Source organism: Otolemur garnettii, unplaced genomic scaffold (genome assembly GCF_000181295.1).
Source record: "Otolemur garnettii isolate 467f Iridium unplaced genomic scaffold, OtoGar3 scaffold00025, whole genome shotgun sequence".
Lineage (NCBI taxonomy): Eukaryota > Metazoa > Chordata > Mammalia > Primates > Galagidae > Otolemur > Otolemur garnettii.
The window spans coordinates 6,600,933-6,624,864 of record NW_003852420.1 but is presented as its reverse complement, the minus strand read 5'-3'; the positions used below and the strand labels follow the sequence as shown (position 1 = coordinate 6,624,864).

The 23,932-nt window shown below is 43.7% G+C and overlaps 1 protein-coding gene across 1 annotated transcript in view; it reads left to right on the top strand.

Annotated features, from left to right (window-relative positions):
- The window catches only part of PLCB4 (phospholipase C beta 4), a 402,004-nt gene that overhangs the window by 292,452 nt on the left and 85,620 nt on the right, over positions 1-23,932 (top strand). Inside the window, exons 7-12 of the mRNA XM_003788017.1 lie at positions 1,493-1,572; positions 4,664-4,717; positions 11,361-11,442; positions 12,639-12,739; positions 13,396-13,453; positions 20,724-20,832. Of these exons, the coding sequence (XP_003788065.1) occupies positions 1,493-1,572; positions 4,664-4,717; positions 11,361-11,442; positions 12,639-12,739; positions 13,396-13,453; positions 20,724-20,832 (484 nt within the window). The remainder of the gene's footprint in view (positions 1-1,492; positions 1,573-4,663; positions 4,718-11,360; positions 11,443-12,638; positions 12,740-13,395; positions 13,454-20,723; positions 20,833-23,932) is intronic.

Here is a 23,932-nt window from a genome sequence, read left to right as displayed (position 1 = left end):
AAAACAAGCTCTGTTAGAGCTCAGTCTCACCTCTGGTCCTTGCAGAGATCAATTTGCTTGACCATTTAACCTCTCAGTACTATGCGGTGATGTCCTAAAGCCACACCTGTGAGGATGAAAATGTTCTTTATCCAGCTCGGCACCTGTAGCACAGTGGTTGTGGTGCCAGCCACATACACCAAAGCTGGTGGGTTCGAACTTGGTCCTGGCCAGCTAAACAACAATGACAACTGGAACCAAAAATAGGCAGGCATTGTGGTGGGCGCCTATAGTCTCAGCTACTGGGGAGGCTGAGGCAAGAGAATCACTTAAGCCCAAGAGTTTGAGGTTGCTGTGAGCTATGACGCTATGGCACTCTACCCAGGGTGACATAGTAAGACTCTGTCTCAAACAAAAAAAAAAAAAAAGAAAATGTTCTTTATCTGCACTGTCTCATATGGTAGCCATCCGCCCTATGTTGGCTTTTGAATGCTTGAAATGTGACTAGTGCAGCAGAAACTTTGAATTTTATATGTATTAAATTTAAATAGCCGTATATGGGTAGTGGCTACCCTGGTGGACAGTGCAGGTAGAGCTTACATCTATGTTACTATCGCTCAGTGCTGAGCTGTGAACCTAAAGGGTTGGCCTGTAAACCCAAAATGGTAAGGAATCAGCTTATTGGTGAGTCACAGTTCTGTTATAACATGCAGTATCAATTTGCTACAAAGCATTTTGCCAAGGGTGCAATTCTTTTATGGAATTCATTGTCATCCGTTTACTGGACCCAAGGGCAGAATTAGTCTTAATTCACGGGCTGGCCTTTTCTAGCAAATGCCCTTTTAGAGACCCAAATTCCTTTACTGCGTGCACAGTCTTTCTTCACCTTTCCTTGTAAATCCACGGCGTGTTGGTATGAATTGCAACTGAGGTCCAAGTCCTTATACAGAAATTAAGCGAGCCATGGCACTGTTCGCTCTGGGTACCCTGTCAGTCACAGAGCATTGTATTTATTAAAGCTTTGCCGGAAAATACAGCCAGGTAAGATACATTACAAATTCTTAGATCGAAGAAAACAATCACAGTAAAACTGATGAACGTGTATGCGTTTATCCGATAAAGTGGTGAGGTGATGGTTAAGCATGTCATGAAGTATGACATGATGTTGGTTAGAAGTCAAGTGAAGATAGCCAGCAACTGCAAAGGGGCTTATATTGAAACAGGCTGCAAAGAGAAAGCCAGGAAGTAAATCAGTGGGCAGCGTTCCCTTGTGGCAGCTCAATATTTAATAACACTATCGATGGCACACACATCTTCACGGAAGGAACGTGAAAGCTGTCTACTAAAGAGTGAAGTATGAACGTGTGGAACGTTGACGGCTGTGAGGCAGGAAGGGCTAACAGAAAAGCTTGTGTGTTTATTACACAGAATGGACACAGTCTCTCTAACAAAACAACCGCATTTGGCTCACAGCGGGTTGCTCACCAAGAACATTTTTCCCTGTCTCTTTCAGCCATGGGTAGAAGGCCTGAGATCCATCATACACAACTTCAGGGCCAACAACGTCAGTCCCATGACCTGCCTGAAGAAACAGTGAGTTTCCCTTGCATTTTGTTCTTAACGGCTAACAAGCAGACAGTCAGGTTAGGAGATGAAGGCTGAGTATATGGCCAGGTGAATTCCTGTTTGCCCGAACTCCGTGCACCTTCAGGGTGCTGACCCCCCCCCACCTGCACTCTTCATACCACCTGGCAGGGCACTCATGCTGAACCCACAGGCCAAAACCGCCGTGAAGGGAGTGCTTGATGGCCACGAGATGCCGAACCTCAGTACCCAGGTTCCCCCGAGTTGGGGTCACTGGTTTTTGTGTCCCCAGACTGAGTCTTCTGATGGATAGCTCTGCATGCCAGGGTCTATTATGGGCTTTAGGTTAGGTTGAGCCTCCACTGCTTAAAAGTGGGGAGCGTGACCAAGAGAAGTACTTGCAAAAGCACCAGGGCCAGGCGAAAAGCAGGCCCGGCCCCAGGCACCAGGATCCCTGTGGAGCACACAGTCGGGACCACAGATGTAGCATTTCTAAATACCTTTCTAAAATTCAGCCAGTCAGGGATTCAGTCTGTCAAGGACTCAATCAAGGATCCAAAGGTGCTTTCTGGATTTATTTCTTCCATACAAGAAGGAATCACCCGAGTTTACTGTATCAAAAATCCAGAGGGTGCCTATAGTGGTGGATTTTAATCCCACCCAAGTAAACCTGTTCAAGTAGTGTTTTCAACCTTTTTATCTGACAACACACTTGAACCTTTAGCTCAACTTTTGCAGAACATTTAAATTATGTTTATCAAAAAGAAGAGCCAACAAAGAAAAGAGAATATACTTAACTTTTTTTGAACTTTTTTTTTTTTTGAGACAGAGCCTCAAGCTGTCACCCTGGGTAGAGTGCTGTCACATCACAGCTCACAGCAACCTCCAACTCCTGGGCTCAAGCGAGTCTCTTACCTCAGCCTGCCAAGTAGTTGGGACTACAGGCGCCCGCCACAATGCCCGGCTATTTTTTGGTTGTAGTTGTCGTTGTTTGGTGGGCCCAAGCTAGATGTGAACCTGCCAGCTGTGGTGTATGTGGCCAGTGCCTTAGCTGCTTGACCTACAGGCGCCAAGTCTATTTTGAACTTTTTAAGAAATAATTTAATTGGTTATCTTTAAAAATTTTCATGGCACAGCTAAGATCCTCTCATGGTACAGTGGTTGAAAATCATTGTTTTAAAGTGACACGAAGATTACTCAAGTAGAAATCTTCACCAACACCAGACAGTTTGAAAAGCAGTGACCTGTGAAGGTGTGTAGAGCCACCTGCCATCATGGGGCCATTGGCAGACAGCTGTGAGGTGTCTGAGGGAAGCCCCTGGAGAAATGGTGGGGGTCAGCCTGCATCTCTCTAAACCACGTGCTAATGCCAGGAATGTCATTCCTTGTCCCCACTTGGCAAAGGGTTACAAGGTCAGTCCATAGGCACTTTGATCTCTCAGCTCCCGGTCACTCTGGAGGGGCTCTGCTCGGGAGTGTGGGCTCTGGGCTGTGAATCTCAGCTTTGCCACAGCAGATTCTTAGCCTTGTGCCTCTGTGTCCTCATCTGTGACTCAAAACCACCGTGCAGGTGAAACTGAAGAGCACCCAGCCTGGTGCCAGGTTTCCAGTCACTCTTTATTCCGTGCTAGTTACCTTAATTCTCACAGTATCTCTTCAGTTTCCTTCGTATCCTCTTAGTGGAAGGCAGTTGTTTAGTTGGCCTGTTCCTGTTCCTGGTGCAGCTGCCTCTCCCTGTCCTCTGCAGTTGCTGTGGCATATTTTCCTAAGGAGAGACCTAGTGGATATTTTGATGTTATGACTTCAGGCACTGATAGTCCCAAAGGATCAGAGACTATTGGAATGTTTCCTTACACCTGAGTGACCCAAACATCCTCACCTGGCATTACAGCATCCTGCTCAGACCCCTTTGTGGAGCTGAGGTCCAGCCAGTCGCCAGCTGCCCTGAGGGGCTGGCCAAGGGCCTAAACCTGCTCACTTCCCAGAGACTTGCCCTCTGCTGAAAGGGAACCTCCATGCCTGGGAGATGACCCTCTTCCTCATCCTGGGGGATTCCCACAGCCAGCGACAGGCTGAAATGGTAAAATCATGCCCTTCCTGCCCCCAGGTCTGATGCAGATCACAGGGGATCAAGCTGACGGTCCAGCAGGGGACCACAGCTTTGCTTAGCTCTTTTCCCTGCCCCGTGGGCTTCCCTCTCTTCATCCCCAAACATCTCCTTTATAAGTGATCACTTGTGCTTTTAGAAAGTTGAACACAGCCCCTGTACAGAGCGTTATGCTTTGCAGACGGTTAGAATATTATGGACTAAAAAGCAGCGGCAGTGGTGCTCACTGGCTTAGAGCAGTTTAGCTCCAAGTCTAAATAAATGTACAGACAATGTCCCCATGTGTCTGGAAAGCCTGGGAGAGGCAAGAAATTGCTCACCGTCACTTTGAATTGATGAATCACTCTTACCATTGGAAATTAAGGAATGTGGCCAGATGAGTGGTACTTTGCAGCACTGGGAGCTGGGAGTGGTGAGTCCCCGTAGTCCTTAACCACCAGGCTGGCTGTTGTCCCTGAGCACTGGGGTGTCCCACCACCTTAACGTATCATTAAAGGGCAATAATCAGGAGCAAACTCAGTCACAAATAAGTCCTGACTATGTGTTTTGCTCAATATAAGCACCCAGTTTTTGAATTCATCTAAGATGCCAGGTTAAATAGAGGACTCTTTTAAGCTAAATTTAAATTTTAGATAAGTAACAAATAGCATTTGGAACACACTTATTGTAAAAAATTATTTGTTGTTAATCTGAAATTCAGGGTTAACTGAGAGTCCTGTCTTTGTATTTGGCTAAGTCAAATAACCCTAAATTCATCTCATAGGACACAATCTCTGACTTTCAAAATATGCTTGATCTTAGCCAGAATGCCGGACGAGAAGCAGTGATGATTTTCAGAATAAATGTTTTATTGTTTTTTATTGTTACTTATTTACTTATTTATTTATTTTCAGTCTCAGAATAAATGTTTTAACGAACTTTTGTTTAGAGTTCGTGACTAAATTGAAGCTGTCCCACCTGAGAAACATTGAAGTTGTTGCTCTTGTTTTCCAGCTGGATGAAACTGGCGTTTATGACGAACACAAATGGTAAAATCCCAGTTAGAAGGTAAGTAAATCATTCCTGTCTGTTATCCGTTCCCTGGAACAACACCAGACCAAACAGAGATCCCTTCACAAGGGTTGGTGTGTTAGTTGCCTTAAAGATACTTCTGGGATTCTAGTTTGAATTACTTTCTGAAATACTGCATTTGTTTGTAAAAATAATTTATGGAAATAAAGCTGCATTTCTTTTTCAAAATAGGTCGCAAAATAGGTACTTTGATAATTTAATTTAAATATTACCTGAAAACGTAGCATTATTTTTGTGAAGCCTCTAATAAGTGGCTTTTTAGGATTTAAGTTTATTTTTATTTACTTATCCTGAGCAGCTATTAGCTAGGGAAGTTTCTATTGCATGACGCAGCTGGCGGAGTGTGGGCTGTGGTGGGAGGGCAGTGTGGCTGCCCCTGCACAGTGGTGGAAGTGTGCTGTCCCTAAGCAGTGCGCTCTCATTCAGAGCTCCGCTGTGCCCCTGGGGCTCAGGGCAGCGGGGGCTCCTTCTGTGGCTTCTTGCTGCTGCTCTCTGGGCTGCTAAACTGATACCACACACTCTTCAGAGTTGTTACTTTCTCCCTTACCCTGCCCACAGAAACAGTGATAAAGAACAGGCTTGGTGCTCGTAGCACAGTGGTTACTGCACCAGCCACATACACCGAGGGTGGCGGGTTCAAACCTGGCCCGGGCCAGCTAAACAACTGCAACAGAAAAGAAATAGCTGGGTGTTGTGGCGGGCGCCTGTGGTCCCACCTACTTGAGAGGCTGAGGCAAGAGAATCACTTAAGCCCAAGAGTTGGAGGTTGCTGTGAGCTGTGATGCCATCGCACTCTACCCAGGGCGACATAGTGAGACTCTGTCTCAAAAAAACAAAAACAGTGATAAAGAACAAAAGCAGGTAAGCACTGGGCAGAGTCAAGTGTGAAGAGAGGGTGAGCCAGATACATCCCCCACCTGTGTTCACCAGTACGTAATGGTGACAGAGTCCCCCTCTCAGGATTGCCCAAGCCGTCCTCTTTTCTGCTTCTCACCACCTTTCTGGGCTTAGGGTTTGTTAATGGTCTCTGGTTAGGGTTTGGTAATGGTCTCTGGGTATAGTTAAAATTCTTGACACGGGAGTGACGGGAATTCTTTGAGTACTCTCCAGTATCTTCTTTTGGAGGGTGTTTGTGGTGAGCATTCACGGACGTTCCAGAAACTGGGCTCGGCCTCAGAGCACCTGCTGTCCACATGAAGCCAGGAGTATGGTCGTTAGATTGATGAAGCTAAGCCCACAACCTGAATCAAACATGGGTTCCCCAGATACCAATTCGTTCTTCTAGGATTCTCCAGACTCGGGATCTTGTTGACATCTTTGGATACCACTTAGCAAAGAAGCAAAGCAACAGTAAACAACAAACAAAACCCAGAACAGCTAGGTAGAATCCTGTCACAGAACTTACCTGTCTTTCAGACATGAGACGGAGGTCCCCAAGTACACAGCGTTTGCGTGGATGCAGTGAGCACAGCGTCTGTTCCCTCCTGCAATTTCTAACTCCTCTTTACCTCCCTCCCTGCCAGTCACTCCTTTCTGCTTTGACTCTTCTTTCTGCATCCAGAGGAAAGGATCCTCACACTCCTTGGATGTTACTCTGAGCACATGTAATAGAATTGTCCTAGAATTATTCTTAATTCCATGTATTATGACAATCATGAGCAGAAGTATCCATGCGATGTGACTGAAATATCTATGAAAAAATGTAAATCATACAAATTCTGAAGAAAATCTTGGTATTATTATTATTATTTTGAGACAGAGTCTCTTTTTGTCCCTTGCGTAGAGTGCCATGTTGTTATAGCTCATAGCAACCTCAAACTCTTGGGCACAGGCAATCCTCCTGCCTCAACTTCCCAAGTACCTGGGACTATAAGAGCAGGCCACAACACCCACTAGTTTTAGAGACAGGATCTCGCGCTTGCTCAGGCTGGTCTCGATCTCTTGGGCTCAAGTGATCCACCTGCCTCAGCCTCCCAGAGTGTTAGGATTATAAGTGTGAGCCCCTGCGCCCGGCCTATTTTTTTATCTTTTTGTTTACCCTTACACTGATGGCTAACAGAGTCATAGACCACAGACTTTTGTTATGCTCTTCACACGTCTATATGCAGGATTCTCTGCTTCTATTTAATAACTTACTAGTAAGTCAATTTGATGTCTTCATGAGAAGTTTGGTTTTTTGTTGTTATTGTTTCTTGGGGGTTTTGTTTGTTGTTTTTGTTTTGTTTTTGAAGAAGAGCCCTGTTAGCCCTCTGACTGTGGCTGTTGGCAAAGCTACGTTATGCTTATTTCATGTAAAAGCCTTTGTTTAGTTGAGCAATAGGTGGGCAACTATTTTAGTGTATCCCATCATCCTGAAACCATTGCATTTTTATTTAAAATCCACATTAAAGTAGTAAGTCCAGACTTTGGAGAGCGCAGATAGCAGTGTGAAGAACAGAAGTGTGGTTTGGATCTGTTTTTACATGCCTTGCTGTCCTGCTTCCTCTTCCAAGATAAGTTTTGGGAAATAGACAAAGTGGACATGCGTAGATTACGGTCCAAGCCCTTCTAGCCAGCTGTTCTGGTTTCTCTTGTGTGCCTCGAACTAATCAAACAATTGTCATACATACTTTGAAGGTTTTTCTGATTCCAACGATCTTTATCTAGCATGTTACAAAATTACTACCACCTTTTCTTAGAAATGGCCTAGACATTTTGGCATCTCCTTTAGCACTCGGTGACATGGACTCCTTGGGGCTTGCCAATATTAACAGGTGTCTGACACAAGACGTCTGTAATTTGGGGACAGTTTGTTAGAGCTGATGAGGAATTGATGCCAAACTAAAAAAAAAAAAAAAAAATAAGTGGATAACTCTGCTGGCGGACGAACTGCCAATGGTTAAGTGGAAATTGTTCTCCGTGTTTTAATGGATCTGAAGAGTAAACACTTTTAAAATGTTTCAACACTACAATTCCGGAGTTTTTAAAATGGAAACTATTAATATAGTGTGGATAAAGTTAAAGTGGATATGGCTTCACAGTCATCACACAGCTTGGGAATGGTCCCTGCTCTTTACTGTTAAAACAAAATTTAATATCCTGGAATTGCAGGAATGACACGTAAAGACAAGTCTCACCCTCTTCTCTACACATGTAATCTCATTAAGTCTGCCTTTCTTTCAAACACAAAAATCCACACTTTGACACATAAAACAACCTGGGCAACTCTCAAACTCATTTTAAGTGAAAGAAGCCCCACTCAACAGGCTTTGCAAGTATTCTGGATCATCCATTCCACGTTACATTCTGGAAAAGTTAAAGCTTTAGAGATAGAAATCAGGCCAGGGCTTGCCAGGGCTGTGGGTAGGTACAGGACATCGACTAGAAAAGGGCAGGAGAGAACCATTTGGGGTGATGAAATTGTTCTTTATTTTGACTATAGTAGTGGTTATACAATTATATACATTTGCCAGAGATCATCCAAAAACCCCAAAATTTAGTGTACATAACTTTGCTTTTAATAAACCTGACTTTAAAATAAAAAAATTCACACTCAATTTATCCTCCTACTCAAACTAAAACTATGAAAAGATTAATAACCTTTATCTTAGCCTTCTCTCCCTCCCTTGTAATCTGGGCTGGATACAAATGGCTAGAGAGTTAGAAAAATGGTAGCAAGACAGTAGTTGCAGGCAATGGCTAGAGGGGTCCCAAAGAAGACGGTATGGTAGGCTTGGCGCCTGTGGCTCAAGTGGCTAAGGCACCAGCCACGTACACCCAAGGTGGCGGGTTCGAATCCAGCCTGGGTCTGCCAAACTACAATGATGGCTGCAACCAAAAAATAGCTGAGTGTTGTGGTGGGCGCCTGTGGTCCCAGCTACTTGGGAGGCTAAGGCAGGAGACTCGCTTGAGCCCAGGAGTTGGAGGTTGCTATGAGCTGTGATGCTACGTCACTCTACCCAGGGGGACAGCTTGAGGCTCCTGTCTCAAAAAAAAAAAAAAAAAGAAGAAGATGACGGTGTGGTAAAGAAGGCTGTAAGCCTCTCATACGGTCGTGGCAGCCCAGCTCCTTCATAATCACCCATGTCCGGAAGCTCCCACAGCCTACAAGTAGGGTCCGATTCTGCTGGGGAAGTCGCCCTTTTTGTCACTTCAGGGGTCTTCTGTGACTATGTCAGAAGATGAAGTTTAGGACCATTGGGTAGATTACAGGCCCCTTGTGGGCTAAGAGTGGGACTCCCTTCGTTTCTAGGATCTTTGCAGTCTGGGTCACCTGCAAAGTCCCCTGGCTACAGAGTTGGACAGGACTCCAATAGGACTGGACACAAGAGGATTTGCTTTTCAGCATTTCTCTGTGGAAGGGGCAGTGGTTTATTTTGAGTCATTGAAAACTCATTAAGCACCTGTCAACTATCAAGCTGACCTCCTGGGCCACGGGTCTATATACGAAGGGCTGAATAATTTGTAGTCCTTTTGTAAACATTCTGTGTTCCCATGAAATGCAGCCATATTATCTGCCCTCTCCCTCCGCTCCTTTCCTTCCCCTCTGAGACATCTTTGTTCTGTGTCCTGTTTTCTGGCAAGAGGATACTCTATTCCCTTCCCACTGACACCCAAGTTCTGTTTCGCCAGAAAGGCTCAGGCTCCGTACCCGCTGTGTTCGCCATAACCAGGCAATCAGTTTTCATCTCACGATACCAAGGCTGTGTAAAGCTAACAGAGGTGCAAGTTGACTGGGATGCCCCGATGCCAAGGTTTTCCTCCAGATCAGTGCCAGATTCTGCCGGGGTCTGTAGTTCTTACCTGAACACATACTTTTTTGAAAAAAGACACCCCTAATAGCTACTTTCCCCTATTGAAAAGGTCATATGAGGGGATGGGGCACAATTAGGATTACCTAACAAATGCAAGCAACATAACCTGGTTCTTTGTACACTCTGTGAATCCCCAACAATAAAAAGAGAAACGAGGAAAAGTCATATAAATTGCAGCTCCCCCCCCCCATTTGGTGGATAAAAATTGCACTAATTCTTGAGAAGTGAGAAAATATAGACATTGTGCCCTCTTCCCAAGGAATCTTTAAACCATTTATTGATGGGACACACGTACTCTCCGCCATGTCTGTAGATTTGTTAAAGAGAATTCATAGGCCTCCTTATATTTGAATACAGCTGTCTCAAGAACTCTTAAAAATATACCTCTTGAAGTATTCTTGGACCTATTATGAAACAATAAAGCCGTGAATGAACACATAACCATTCATTTACCTAAAGCGACTTCTCCCCAGTCTATTTTGGGCAGTCGTACTCGGCAGCTGAAGTGGTGCTTTCTCCCACTCATCAAGATTAACTAGCTGTCAGGGCTCCCGTCTAGGGCCTGCCTTCCACTTCGCAGGAATGGCTGGAAGTGGGGAAAGGCTGGGCACGAGATGCTGTTAAAATCCTCCTGCTCTCACAGGGAGGGCATTGCAAAGGCGAGCTTCACACACAAAAGTAAGCTCTGTCTTCGAGTCAAGGGTGGACTTAAGACTTTCAATTATCACGGTCAAAGGGCAAAGGAAGGCTCCCTGATGGCCAAGGCCCAGCTCAGAGCTAAGTGTGGGGTTCCAGGGTACAAGCCCTATCCTCAGTTATGAGTGTCACCAATGCATTTATCATACGGAGTCTTTCTTACCTTTATCATCACCAGGAATATGCTCACTAGAGTGCTATCCAAGGCTTGGCGCCTGTGGCTCAAGCGGCTAAGGCGCCAGCCACATACACCTGAGCTGGCGGGTTGGAATCCATCCCTGGCCCGCCAAACAGCAATGACGGCTGCATCCAAAAAATAGCTGGGTGTTGTGGCGGGCACCTGTGGTCCCAGCTATTTGGGAGGCAGAGGCAGGAGAATCACTTGAGCCCAGTAGTTGGAGGTTGCTGTGAGCTGTGATGCTACAGCATTCTACTCTGGGTGATGGCTTAAGGCTCTGTCTCAGAAAAATAAATAAAGAAAGTGCTATCCACCTGGTTGCCATGGCACTCGCTGTACTAGTTAAAAGGCTATTCAGAAATTCCATGTCTCAGGGTGGTGCCAGGCTGCTGCTGAAACATGGCTTCTTGTTCCCTGGCTCCTTCCCCCAGCCTATCACTCTTGCAATGAAGTCCCTAACCTGTGAGGCGGCTAGCATTTCAGGGTGGCTCTAAGGTGCTCAGCTTAAAAGCAAAAACAAAATAAATCTGTTGGCCTGTGCTCACTGTTGTTAAGTGTGGGAAGCAGGATGGGGTGTTCGCGGGCATGGGCTGAGTTTGAGGGTCTCCCACTTTTCCCCGAGCCCAGATATTGTCAATGTGAGGTTTGTTCCGGGCCATCGCTTCATTTGCCACTTTCGTCCAACACCGTTGCCCTCTAGTGCCCCCTAACCTCACAAGCACCTAGGGGACTGCTGGCCTCAGGGTCAAGTGGCTTTGCTAGCGTAACCATCTCCAGGAGCCAGAGAGATATGGAAGAGCTGGTTTGGGGAATGAAAAACACCTACAAATAAGAAGTCATTTCATTCTCCTCTTCCCCTGATCCCACCATCCCCCTACTGTGACTTGGAGTTTGCGTTGGACAGAACAGAGTGACCAATAACTTGAATTCCTCTCTTTCTTTTCTACCTTAGTATTACCAGAACTTTCGCATCAGGGAAAACAGAAAAGGTGATCTTTCAAGCGCTGAAGGAATTGGGTCTTCCCAGTGGAAAGGTATTCATTAACTTAATGTGGTTCTAAAACCCTTTTGCTTATTTACATCCTCACATGCAGTAAGCTGGATTATTTATATAAACACTAATCTCAGACTCGGAATTAGATTTGGTGACATACAGTGTGGGTTACTTTCTCTTTGTCCTTCCCTCCCTCCTTCCCGTCCGTCCTTCCATTTCTTTTCTTTTCTTGGGGGGGAGGGAATTGAAAAAAGTAATGTTTTTTTTTTCCAATTAAATCATAGCCGTGTATATTAATGCACTTATGGGGTACAGTGTGCCGGTTTTATATACAATGTGAAATACTTTCATCAAACTGGTTAGCATAGCCTTCTCGGCATTTTCTTAGTTATTGTGCTAAGACATTTGTACTCTGCACTTAGTAGATTTAACATGGACCCTTGTAAAATGCGCCATCCGGCTCCCTGCCCGGCTCCTTCCATGTGTTTTCTGAGCATTTTAACCTAAATCTCCTAAAATTCAAATAGTTTGCTTCAAAATTATTTTGTCAGTTTTATTAAGAAAAGGAAATGAAAGGCAGACGGCTCTCTGGCTCAGCTTTTGTTTTCGAGAAGCTCATCAGCAGGGCCTCAATCAGGCACAAAAGTCAGCAGGAATAATTAAACTCAGTTCCCAAGATGACTGTGTAATATTTCATGGAGCACCTCTCCCCACACAAACTATTTGTATTTATGGCCCTTCAGATTTAAAATAATTGAAATTAATTTGACTGCAAGAAAGATTTAACCCTGTTACTGCTTCAGCAAGTCCTATTTGGAACCTAAATTTCAGTATGAAAGGAAAATCTTTTATGATTATCCTAAGGCCCTTTAGATGGTCTTTAGAAAATGCACAAAATAGGTCTAATTCAATGTGAGGCTTGATTTATTCAGCATCCTGTAGGCAAGCACTTGTCACCTTCAAGTAAAAACAAAGGAAATGTTTCTTTATATTCTTCCTTGGGGTGTTTCTCCGAGCAAGCCCAGCCGTCGCCAGATGTTTGCACACACAAGTTCTGGCTGTAGGCGACTAGGAACGCTGACTGATTTACGGGCCTGAAAGTTGGTCACCTGGCTTCTTCTATCAGCAAGATCAGAGATGGAGGCCCCAGGACTCTAGGTGGTTCCCTGTGCCTCTCAGCCTCCAAGGAGAAAAAATGGGTCTTACACTGTATGACACGCTTTTTATCCTTCACAGAATGATGAAATCGAGCCCGCGGCATTTACTTACGACAAGTTCTATGAACTGACACAGAAGATTTGTCCTCGGACAGATATAGAAGATCTTTATAAAAAAATGTAAGTCCCTTTTATGAAGAAGTGTCACATAAATATTATCATTGTCCTGTTAGATTTGTAAGACATTCATTTTGTCATATTTGAATATAGTACGTTGGCAGTGTCTAGGAAGATCTAGTCAGGGTTAGGTTTCACCCCTTAGCTCATCAGTGTAAAAGTTCATTCTGAGTTTTTGAGAAAATTTTACATAAATTAGTTCAGCACCTGGAACTTTCCCCCACCCCACCCCCGCATTGGCTTTTACTAACTACCTACAATTTTAACCTGCTCCTTTAGGTATTAACCCATTATGTGAACTAACTAGATCCAATCTGGAATGTTAGTAGGTTGTTGGAAAAGTCCATTCATTCCGATAATTTCAAACGGATGACTTACATGTTGTTTTCGAAATAGTCTTTTGATAACACTAAAGAATTGTAGGCATTTTCTGTGACCTAGCAGGAGTATTTTCTTTCCTTTGTTGCTGTTGTTGGTTGACCCCCGCCCCTGCCCCCACCTTACGAACAGTCTGGCCATTTTAAGAATTCGCTGCTCCTTTCAGGGTTAGAGAATAAGTTTAGAGTTATCACCCACCAATGTCAATGTCAACATGTAGATCGTTACCTCCTGTAGCATCATATACAAAAACTTACTTTTTCTAATAAATTTCTTTTCAGCAATGGAGACAAAACTGATTATTTAACGGTAGACCAATTAGTGAGCTTTCTAAATGAAGTAAGCTTTTTCATACATTAACTCCATAAAGTCTGTGTGCAGTGGCTTGCCTCCTCCTGTGTCCTCATTGCATGCCGGCGTCCTACACCCTGATTTGCTCTGCTTTGACCCGCTGATCTTTCCATTATGGCTTCACCAGGTGCAAAAATCAGCTGCCGCTCTGTGTGTGTTCACGTTGCTTCCTACACGTTGGCTTTGCACACTGCTTTTTGCTGGTTTCTGGCTGTGATATGTAGCTCTGGTTCTGTGTGTATGTGTGAGTGTTATAATATATTCATTTAATTAAATGTGTCTATGTTTTTGCCAGATGATGTTTAAGGTACTTTTTTTTTGTTTCTATTGATCTCTTTAAATAGAAAGAGAATGGATTGAGTTGACCACACACTAGTTGGATTCTCCATTGCTAACCTTATCTCATCCTTTTGCATGGACTGGAAATCCTTTTATTTCTGTCTTTGAATGGATTGCATGTAAGAAAAATATGTAGGTTCAAATAGAACTATCTTGACAATAAAGCAAAACAACTTGAGTTCCTGGGTGAAAATTTAGTGAGTATGAGGCTAAATTAGATCGCCAGTTAAATTTTTACCTTTTATTTTTATAACAAGCTCGGAGCTAATTTTAGAATATGATTCACTTAACAACCAAAACTAGTGACAACATTTGCCTAAGCACAAGAGGAAAATATTTTAGAACCAGTAAAGGTTGCAACTTTCATTACAACTAAAACGAACTTCTTTTTTCTTTACACACACTTAAAAAGTATTATCTCTTTACCCCATGAGACTCACAGGAATCCAAAAAGGAAAATTCCCCTGTTTTGTAACACAATAATAAGAGCGTGAGGAATGAATAATATATATATATATTTTTCAAAATAACTTAAGCTAATCACTGTATCATAGAAGGAGAAAATGTTAGACAAGGTAGCATCAGGCCAGGCAAGCGATGATGATTTAAAACGAGACAGAAGGCAGAGAGAGTGTCATTTTTCACTTTGGAAACAAATCACGTCTTTGCCCAAAGGTCTTCTCTTTGCTTTCCTTGTGAGGGTTCACTGGCTTCCAATTTATAAAAGTTGCCCTTCAGAAACTCGGTTAACTAAAGTCTAACTGCACTGGAGCAAGGGAGAGAAGGCGCGCCATCCATCCGACAGACACCTCTACTTTTAAATAATCCCTGCAGGACGATGCGGTATTTATTTTACTTGAAAACATTTTAAGCTTTCCCACCCCACACGTTTTTAGTCATGCGAATACTCTGTGCATAATCTTTACCCAGATATGATCCACATTCTTGTGCCGCAGTTGCTCAGAAGTTGAAATTGCCTTGCTGTGTTTCTTTAACCCGTCCTCCCCCTCCTGCCTTTTGTTGGTTTTGTTAACAAAACAGTTTTGTTTCCCTCAGCTTCTTCCTGCACTTTGGGTCACTGATCATCTTAAGTTTGGCGAGATGGGCAGGGGTCCTGCTTCCTACCAAAGAGGGAAGACGGTTTAGTGGAAAGGAGAAAATCTACCACATCATCAACTCGCCACTTCCTCACACCAGGCCTCTCGTGTGCTTTGGGATGCCGCGGAGCCAGCCCTCTCCTAAACATTACAGACACCTCAATACTGCGCTTTTTTTCTTTTCTTTTTTTTTTTTTTTTTTTGAGACAGAGTCTCACTCTGTCATCCTGGGAAGAGTGCTGTGGTGTCACAGCTCACAGCAACCTCCAACTGTTGGGCTTAAGCGATTCTCTTGCCGCAGCCTCCCAAGTAGCTGGGACTACAGGCACCTGCCATGACACCTGGCTATTTTTTGGTTGCAGTTGTCACTGTTGTTTAGCAGGCCTGGGCCAGGCTCAAACCCTCCACCCTCGGTGTATGTGGCCGGCACCCTTACTCACTGAGCCACAGGCGTCTAGCCTTAATTCTGCATTTCACTGTTCAAATGGAGAAACAGTTCTGGCATCTTGAGAATAGGTGTAGCATTCCTAGCCTCGATCTAATGCATTTCCTTTTTTGGATTATTTTATTGGCCTACCCAGTAATCACTGTTGTAGTTCTTATAAGCCTAAAACATAACATTCGATTTATAAAAAATGATCACCCATAATTTCTTGCTCTGCCATCAGAATTCTTTCTTAAAATCTTTATTATTTGGCTAACTTCTGTCCATCACCGTTACCATTGGACAATAGCATTAATTTGGTTTCTTTGTTTCCTTCTGTCTGGCTTCTCATTAATAGGAAGAAAGTACTTTAAATTTTTGTCTGGGACTGATGGGGTCGTCCATGTTCTGGATTGCTTTAGAGACTGCTAGACAGCTAGAGAAGTACACAGCCTTTATTTTTAATCAAAGCATCTGCCCTCGATTTCTTCCTTTTCTGTCTTCATGAACTCAACTGAAAGGACTAAATAAATATTTGAATGTCTCCTTGAAGAAGCCTTGTGAAACCTGGAGAACATCCTGCCAGCTCCCTGCATCCCCATTTCTGAGTCCCACTCTTGCCCCTTTTATCTTTCCAGAAACAAAAACATCCCTTAGGCTGAGCAACTTCACAGCTCATAACAAAGGGCGACAGGGAGAGTTCACTCAAGGAGGGAGCGGACAGTGGAATGGAATGGTCTGTAACTCCAAAAGATTAGACCGAAACATTTTCAAAATGTCTTAGCCACACAGTCTCAACAAGCCAGTGCGCGACTTTGCATTGGAAGCCTCGGGTCATGCAGGAGGGCAAGGAAAACTAAACAAGCCCCTCGAACACTGGGAAAAACAAAGCCTGGTCCTGTTTGCAGATGCTGATGGTTTTACCCTGATAGTAAAAAGGATCCACTGAAAAACTCTTGAAACTAATAAGAGCATTTAGAAAGGTACCAGAGAAACAATCAGCCAAGTGGAACCCATAGACACATAGATACCAGCACTCCCCACTTAGGATACATAATGGGAAAAAATAAATCCCATTTATACATAGGTCACTATGAAAGTTTTGAGATAGACTGTGTTATGTCCATTATTTCACTTCCAAGAAACACAGTTGACAGCGTTCTGTCTGATTCTCTTGTGCAAGTTTCACTTGCTCAGCTCCTTGGCGTTCCTGAGAGGGCTTCACTCGCTTCCATCCATGTGGATTTGATGTTTCCTGATTTTTGAGTATCTCAAAACTTTCATAATGACCCAAGTATTACTAACAGTCGAGCTGGTGCCTGCCACCCAGCCTGTAAATACCTTTACTGTTTCTGTGAAATTTTCTGTTTGTTTTACGATGTGTATCTTAGGGGGCTGGCAGGAGAGGAAAGGCTATTGTCCGTGGACTGCCTCGGCCACCCTGTAGGGTGTATACCTACTGCCTCCTCCCTGTCCCTGCCGCTCACAGGGACTAGCTCTTCAGTGGCCTCTTCTGCTTCTCGTGATCTTCTTGTTCACTGTTCCCACAGGGCCAGCCTGGACCAGCAGCGCGGGTATCCCTGGGGAGCTTGTTAAAGTCAGAATCTGCGTTTAACAAGATCTCAAGGTGATCTTGTGCACATTCCAGTCTGTAAACCCCGTCCTGGAGGATGACTGGATTCCTCTTTGGAATGTTTAGTGTTGAGTGGGAAGAATAGGGGGAGAGGCATTTGCATTCTGTTATTCTCCATAAAGAATGTACTTATGAAATCCCTAGACTCAGGTCCAAAATTTTGCCACAGCTATGTCTCTCGGCCCCATCCCATGGACCGAGGGGAACTGCCTTTGCCTATATTATGAAAATTGCAAACTCCAGTCTAGGAAGGATAATAGAGGCACCCGTGGGAACTGGCACGTGGTCTCCCGTTACTTCCAACTCTCTGGGCTTCGGTTAGTTTCACGTCCCTTTCTCTGTTCCTGCGGAGAAGCTCGTGGATTTTAGTTTTACCTCTGTTCTCTCTCTGGCTTCTTACAAAGATGATAACAATGAAGGGCCTGCAGAACTGGGAGATGCTTGGAGGGCAGGAGAGATAGATCAAAATAAGGAAGAGAGGAAAGAGTCTTCGGTGACCCTGGGATGAAGGATTCCCTCTGTGTCCTCGCTGCTGATAGTCTTTCCTCCCCGCCTCGCACATAACATATGATCAATTAGGGCTAAACTTGACTTTTTTGTTTTTTATTTTTGCAGTTGAAAGAATATTAAAAGGGGCCCATGATCGCTTTCATTTTATTTAAGATCTTTATTTTTTAATGCACAGGCAAAGAGAGAAAAAGAGATATTTAGTCTTATGAGTAATCTTACTCTTGTCAGTCATTCTTTGTCCTTTTTGAATCCTTTTTAATATTTATGTCAACATCCATCTCTCCCGGTGCTACTCGGACCGCAGCCCCTGGGCGCCTCTTCTCAGTACCAATGAAGACATGATAATGGAGTTCTGTCCATCACATTCTTGTGGGCTTGGACACAGTTCTGGGAGCTATTTGTGGAAACTCTTCTTTTACAAGGATACAGTGGGGTGAATACTCTGGGTACTTTGTCCCCCCAAATCCAGGCTGAAAAGTGATGCCCCTGAGAGCTGTGACGCATTTGCCCCACTGTGCTGTGTCTTTGTGGGACAGCTCTGCAACCTTCTTACTCTGAGAGTAACTGGAAATGATCTTTCTCCCACTGGTTCTCGTGTACAGTTTTGTGACTCTAATGCAGACCTTGCCATTGTTTCCCCTATCTCTGGAGTACCCAGATTGCACTGTGCTACCTTTTTGAAACATGAAAATTTTAGGGAAAGCTAAAGAGTCTGCTGTCTGGAAGAGCAGATGTAAACACCAGGTGCTGTGCAGCGTTGCGCTTCCCGCGTATTTGCTGAGGATGCAGTTTTCAGAGTAGGGGATTGCGATGCAGCCGTCTTAGAACACAGCTTTCCTGCCTGTTGCCTCTACCGGGCAGGACGGCCTAACATTGCCTGGGCTAGAGTGGTGGCATCATCACATCTCACCCAACCTTAAACTCCTGGGCTCGAGCAATCCTCCTGCCTTAGCTTCCTGAGTAGCTGGGACTATAGGCACCTGCCACCACACCTGGCTAATTTTTAAATTTTTATTTCTTGTACAGACAGGGTTTTGCTATGTTGCTCAGGCTGGTCTTGAGCTCCTGGCTTCAAGCCACCCCCACTGTTGGCCAACCTAGAGCAGTAGTTCTCAAACTTGAGCACATTGGACTCACCTGGAAAGCTTATTAAAACACAGATTTATGACTTTCACCTCAGAGGTCAGATTCAGTAAATCTGGGGAGTGGCCTGAGAATCTGTTTTTTCAAGCTCCCTGTTTTGGGCGATGCCCGTGCTGCCACCCACAGACCACACACTGCAAGTAGCACCATCATTAGAATACACACAGACACGTATAAAAACACACCTGGAATTGTCTGAATTCCCTCTCATTTCTCTAACTCTACCCTCCTCTCCCTTAAAGCTGAATCCCTTCTTTCTCTCACTTGTTAATTCATATGGATTTGCCTCATTATCTCTGTGAGTTTGAAATACTTCACATGTCGTTAAACCCAAAGACTTCATTCTATCAAGGAAGAGAAACAGAGTGGCCCACTAGGGATGTAACACTGCTGGGTGTCTAAAGGACCTTTTCCATCCCACGCTCATCTTTGTCCACCTGATATTATCAATGGGGATATGAAAAGGAATGTGCCTAGGCAGAGGGTTTTTTCTGTGGTTGTTGGTTTGTTTTTAAAAAACGATGCATTCTTAGCAGAGGGGTGGAGCGTGCCGTTCCTTTGAGCAGCAGGCTCTGTTGCATGATGGCCTTGTTTCCTGAGCAGGGTGTGGAGCATGCCTTCACTTGCCTGGCCGCCCATGGTCCACCTCACAAGTCCCTTTCTCTGCATTTCCCATCACTTTTGTTCTTGATGGTCTCCAGGCCTGTTATTAAGATAACAGTTTCTGCTCTAACATATGCATGGATGTGAGCCGTTGTGAGCCATAATTTCTCAGATTGCAACAGAAGCATGCTTCATTGGGATAAATTGGCCAAAAGTGATCGATTTTTGTGGGGGAGAAGGGAGAACCAGAAAAGGCGGGGCCACCTGTGTTTTAGGAGATTACATCGAGTGTTCTGTTGGCTAAAGGCACTCATTCATTCTCCATGCAGCTCACTTCTGGACCGATCATTCCAAAACAAATGCGGAAAGAAAATCCATATGAACTTTTAACAATTGTTCCTTCAGTACCTCTGCAGCAATGTTTTTTCAAAGTCTGTGCATATATTTGGGTAAAGAGTAATTGCCGAGGTCCTATCTATTGACCCGATTCTGCTCACATCTGCTTATCTGTTGTTATTCCATTGCAGTTTGCTTTACTTATTTATTTATTTATTCATTCATTTATCTGAGGGATCAGTAGGGACACAGTGCAGCCTTTAGTCCACAGCAAACAATAGGAAAGTTTAGTGGGCCCACCGCCTCCAGATACACACAGCCACATGCACGCACACCCACCCCCACCCCCACACACACAACTGTAGCTAAGTTGGTTAGCAAACTGGATTTTTTCCATCATTGCTGTGAAGTCAGGATGACATCACCGCAGGACCAGCATTGTTTCTGGTGCCTCATTGTCATACCAGGAGCACCTTAGGTGCCAATTTGAAAAAGATGATATCACCCACTTCCTAAGTGCCTTAATCTTTCACTTACTCTCTGCCCAGAGAATTTTATACCGTTTATAGCTGATAGAGATCCTTGTGCTGATTAATTTTCATCATTAAAATTAGTTCATTTTGAAAATATTTCCTCTAGAAAATGAAGTTCGCTGAGTGCCCAAGATATCTTTTATTGATGTAGAAAGCTAGGATGAAATTTTAATGATGTTTGCCTACCTGACATTAGGGTTTTTTGGTTGTTATTATGTCTGAGGTTTCAGGGGACACGTAAACTAGCATGTCATTAATTTATTTGAACTATTTGGGGGGATGGTTTTTGCTTTTCTAAAAAATATTTTCACCTCACTTTTTGTAGGCATTCTATCAAATGTCTTACCTGTGGTGTGGAAACTGGAATATGAGGCAGTTGACACGCACACTATTATTTTTCTGATATCTTTGGAAACGCAAAAGAAAATGAATTTTCTCTCTAGTTCAGTGAGAGCAACCTCAAATCTGGACTTTTCAAATTATATTTTAGGGAGAAAGAAAGGCAGCACCATTCTATCTTTGTAATGATAAACATGGGGGCCTAGCTATATTTTGTTTTAAACATTATACAATTTTAGCCATGTGTAATGCCTCAAGGGCGAGACGTGTCGACCTAAATGGGGTTGTTTTCTTACCATAGCATCAGCGAGATCCTCGACTGAATGAAATTTTATTCCCCTTCTATGATGCTAAAAGAGCAATGCAGATCATCGAAATGTATGAACCTGATGAAGATTTGAAGACAAAAGGTAACAAAAATGGGAAACAAAATCTCCCTTAAAACAAGAAAGGCCCTTGGATTTTTAAGGAAGACTATCTGTAAAATGATTCGGAGTTCCCTAGATGTAAGGATGTATGACTGATTTTTTTTTTTCCCTTTCCTAAATTAGTATAAATTTGACCTTACGTCAAAATTAGTTCATGCCGTCTAAAGTATACTGTTAGATTTATTGTGCTATTAAACTTATTATAGGGATATTTTGCTTTGTACTTTCATGTATTAGATTTGAGTATTGTATTTAGTATTAGATTTAGATATTATATTTATCATTTGTTTAAAATATAGCATTGTATTTCGTATTAGATTTAGGTGTTAGATTTATTATATTGTTTAAAATATAAAAATGCCAAATACAGTCTCTATTTTTGATCTCTGGATTTCTTTCATAAAAAAATTTTGACATCTTCCTCTTCTCTCTCATTTTGCCAAGGCAAAATAAATTTATTACATAATTTGGTGTGTCCTCTTACCCTTCCTTTGGCCTCTGGTATGAAAGATATATCCAATTGATATGGAAATTAAGTAGTCGGGAATCACCTTAGCAAACTGCTGGTCTTTCTAGACCTTTGTCCCTTTCAAAGAACTTTGGGGAAATATGTGTTACTCCTTCAATTATTTGGCAAAGGAAAGGCTTGGGGAGGAATTTGAAGATCAATTCCATAGCAGTAGGAATCTCCTGGGGAGGCTGGGGAATGAGGCTTACTGACTACCAGAGCGGCCACCTCGACCCTTACGTCTCAGTGGAGCTGGGAAGGAGATCCAGGTTCAGCTTCTGTCTGTCCATGAATCTCATGGCCTCAGTTTTCTGCTCTTAGAGTCTCTTTTCTTTGTATCTAATTGTCGTGAATGTGGCTAACAGGTTTGTACATTCTCTGGACCCACATAGAACCCGTTTATAGCTATGCCTGGCTCATCACACCACACGACTTCACCCCTGCTGGTCTCCCAAGCCCAACAAGGATTTTTCCTTTTGGTTGCAGTGATGCAGGTCTACTTTCTGTTCTTGCTGAAGAGACCTGTTCTCAGCAGGATTGCTTCACTACCTGCCTGTCTATCAGTATTCTGAATATCGTGATTTATTTCATATTACATGTAAGTGAAGCAGAGGGAGGAGCATCTTCGTGGGAAATTCAGTACTTCACAGGAGCAGGAGGTGGATGTTTGTTGCTACCCTGTCACTCACTGTGTGACCTTGAGCTAGGAACCAGCCTCCTGGGCCTTAGTTTTCCTGCTGATAAGAAGGTGGGTTCCACAGAGTCATGTAGCTGGTATTTCTCTTTCCTGCCTTCATGTTGTACAGTCTGTAGAGGGCTGACTGGGTGCCAAACACTGTGCTAGATGTTAGGAATTCAAAACTGGGTAGGAAATGGCCCCTGTCTTCAAGGCAGTGGTGATCGACCAAGCAGAAAGGCACGTGGCTCAGCAGGTCCTTGGCAGTGTCACAAATATGGTAATGATGTGTCCTTGGTTATTTCTAAATTCCTTCTGAGTCGTAGATGTCTATGACGTTATCACATCTGAAAAGCATAGCTTTACCATTTCACAAATGACAGAAATCCTAACGTCTGTCATTACCCAGTGTAGGAGAGAATGCTGTGCAAAAGGCATTCCTAAAAACTCTGGCAGGACCACGGCTTGTTTCTGTACAACTTGGTGAATGTTTTGGCAGTAGTTTGTGGAGTGAAAATAGACCTCTTCTGCAGCCCAGCATTTCCACCTCTAGGTCTGTGCCCTAGAGAATCTCTTGTCCATTTCCTTAACCCTGACTGTCGGAGTGGCAGGGAACCCAGTCCTCACACCTCTGCCCCACCTGTACCCACTCACTAGGCAGCTCATCCTGGCCAGTGCCTTAAAAGTTCTCTCTGTAGGTGTAACTTAAACTCAGCAGTCCTAACTTCTGACTTAAACTACAGAGCCATGGTAACACCCTCTGGATGATAAATGGACTTTTCCAATGTATATGTAAAACATCTGTTTGGCATCTCCCAACGCCCACACTGTTCCTCCCCCTATGTATAAAATGGTATCATTATTCACCCAGCTTTTCAAGTCAAAACCCTTAGGATCATATCACATCCAATTCATTAGCAGAATCTGTAAGATCTAGTCTCAAAATAAATCCTGAATAAATCACTTCTCAACAATTCCCCCCCCACCAGAGAGTATCTATGCCTATCTCATGCCTTCCTCCCTGGGCAATGCCAGTTGGCTTCTCTTCCATACTCAGTGCCCTACAATTATCCTCCATATAACAGCCAGAGTAAACCTTCTATAACCAAACCTAATTATGTGATTTTTCTCTTCAGAACCCTCTACAGGCTTCTTAACACACTTAGAATAAAATCCAAAGTATGTACTTACTGAGGACTAAAGCCCAACTGATGCAGCCTTTGGCTGGATCTCTAAATTCTTTTCCAGCTAACTGTTTCCTTGGCCACTCTCTCCATCTTGCTGTGATTGGGTGAACTTGGGACTCATGTCCCTGGGTCATGATCTGTGGTCCTTCTCCTGCTGATCCCTCCCCCTGGAGTGGGTTTCCCGAGTGTGCTCCTGGTCTGCTCTCATGCGTGTGCGGGACCTCTTCGGAAGGGCTTCACGTCCACACACATAACACAGCATCCGGTCCTTCTCTGTCACCTCCCTGCTTTCTCTGTCCTTCTAGCACTTCCATGACTTGATATTTGCATTTATTTGCTCACGTCTTTGTTTCTTTCACCTGTAATATGTGAGTTTTCATGAAGGCAAGGCTTGTGTCTTCTATCACAGCATCTATCCTGGTGCCTCAAAAAGTACTTGGTCTTAGAATGACCAAATGGGCCCAAGGAGAGGACAGAAATTTCTACTTTCATTCCTTTGCCTATAATTAGAAATGCCCTATGGCATATTCACATTTGGACTTCTGTATCTTCAGTGAGAAATAAATGAACAAGAACTACAAATAAATGAATAAGACTTATCCTGGATCTGTCACAGGAAAACACAGAGTAAAAAATAGCAAGCTGCAGATGCACACAGTGGGCTAGCCTGTCATCAGCATTCCAATCTCTCCATCTTAGGATAGCAAGCTG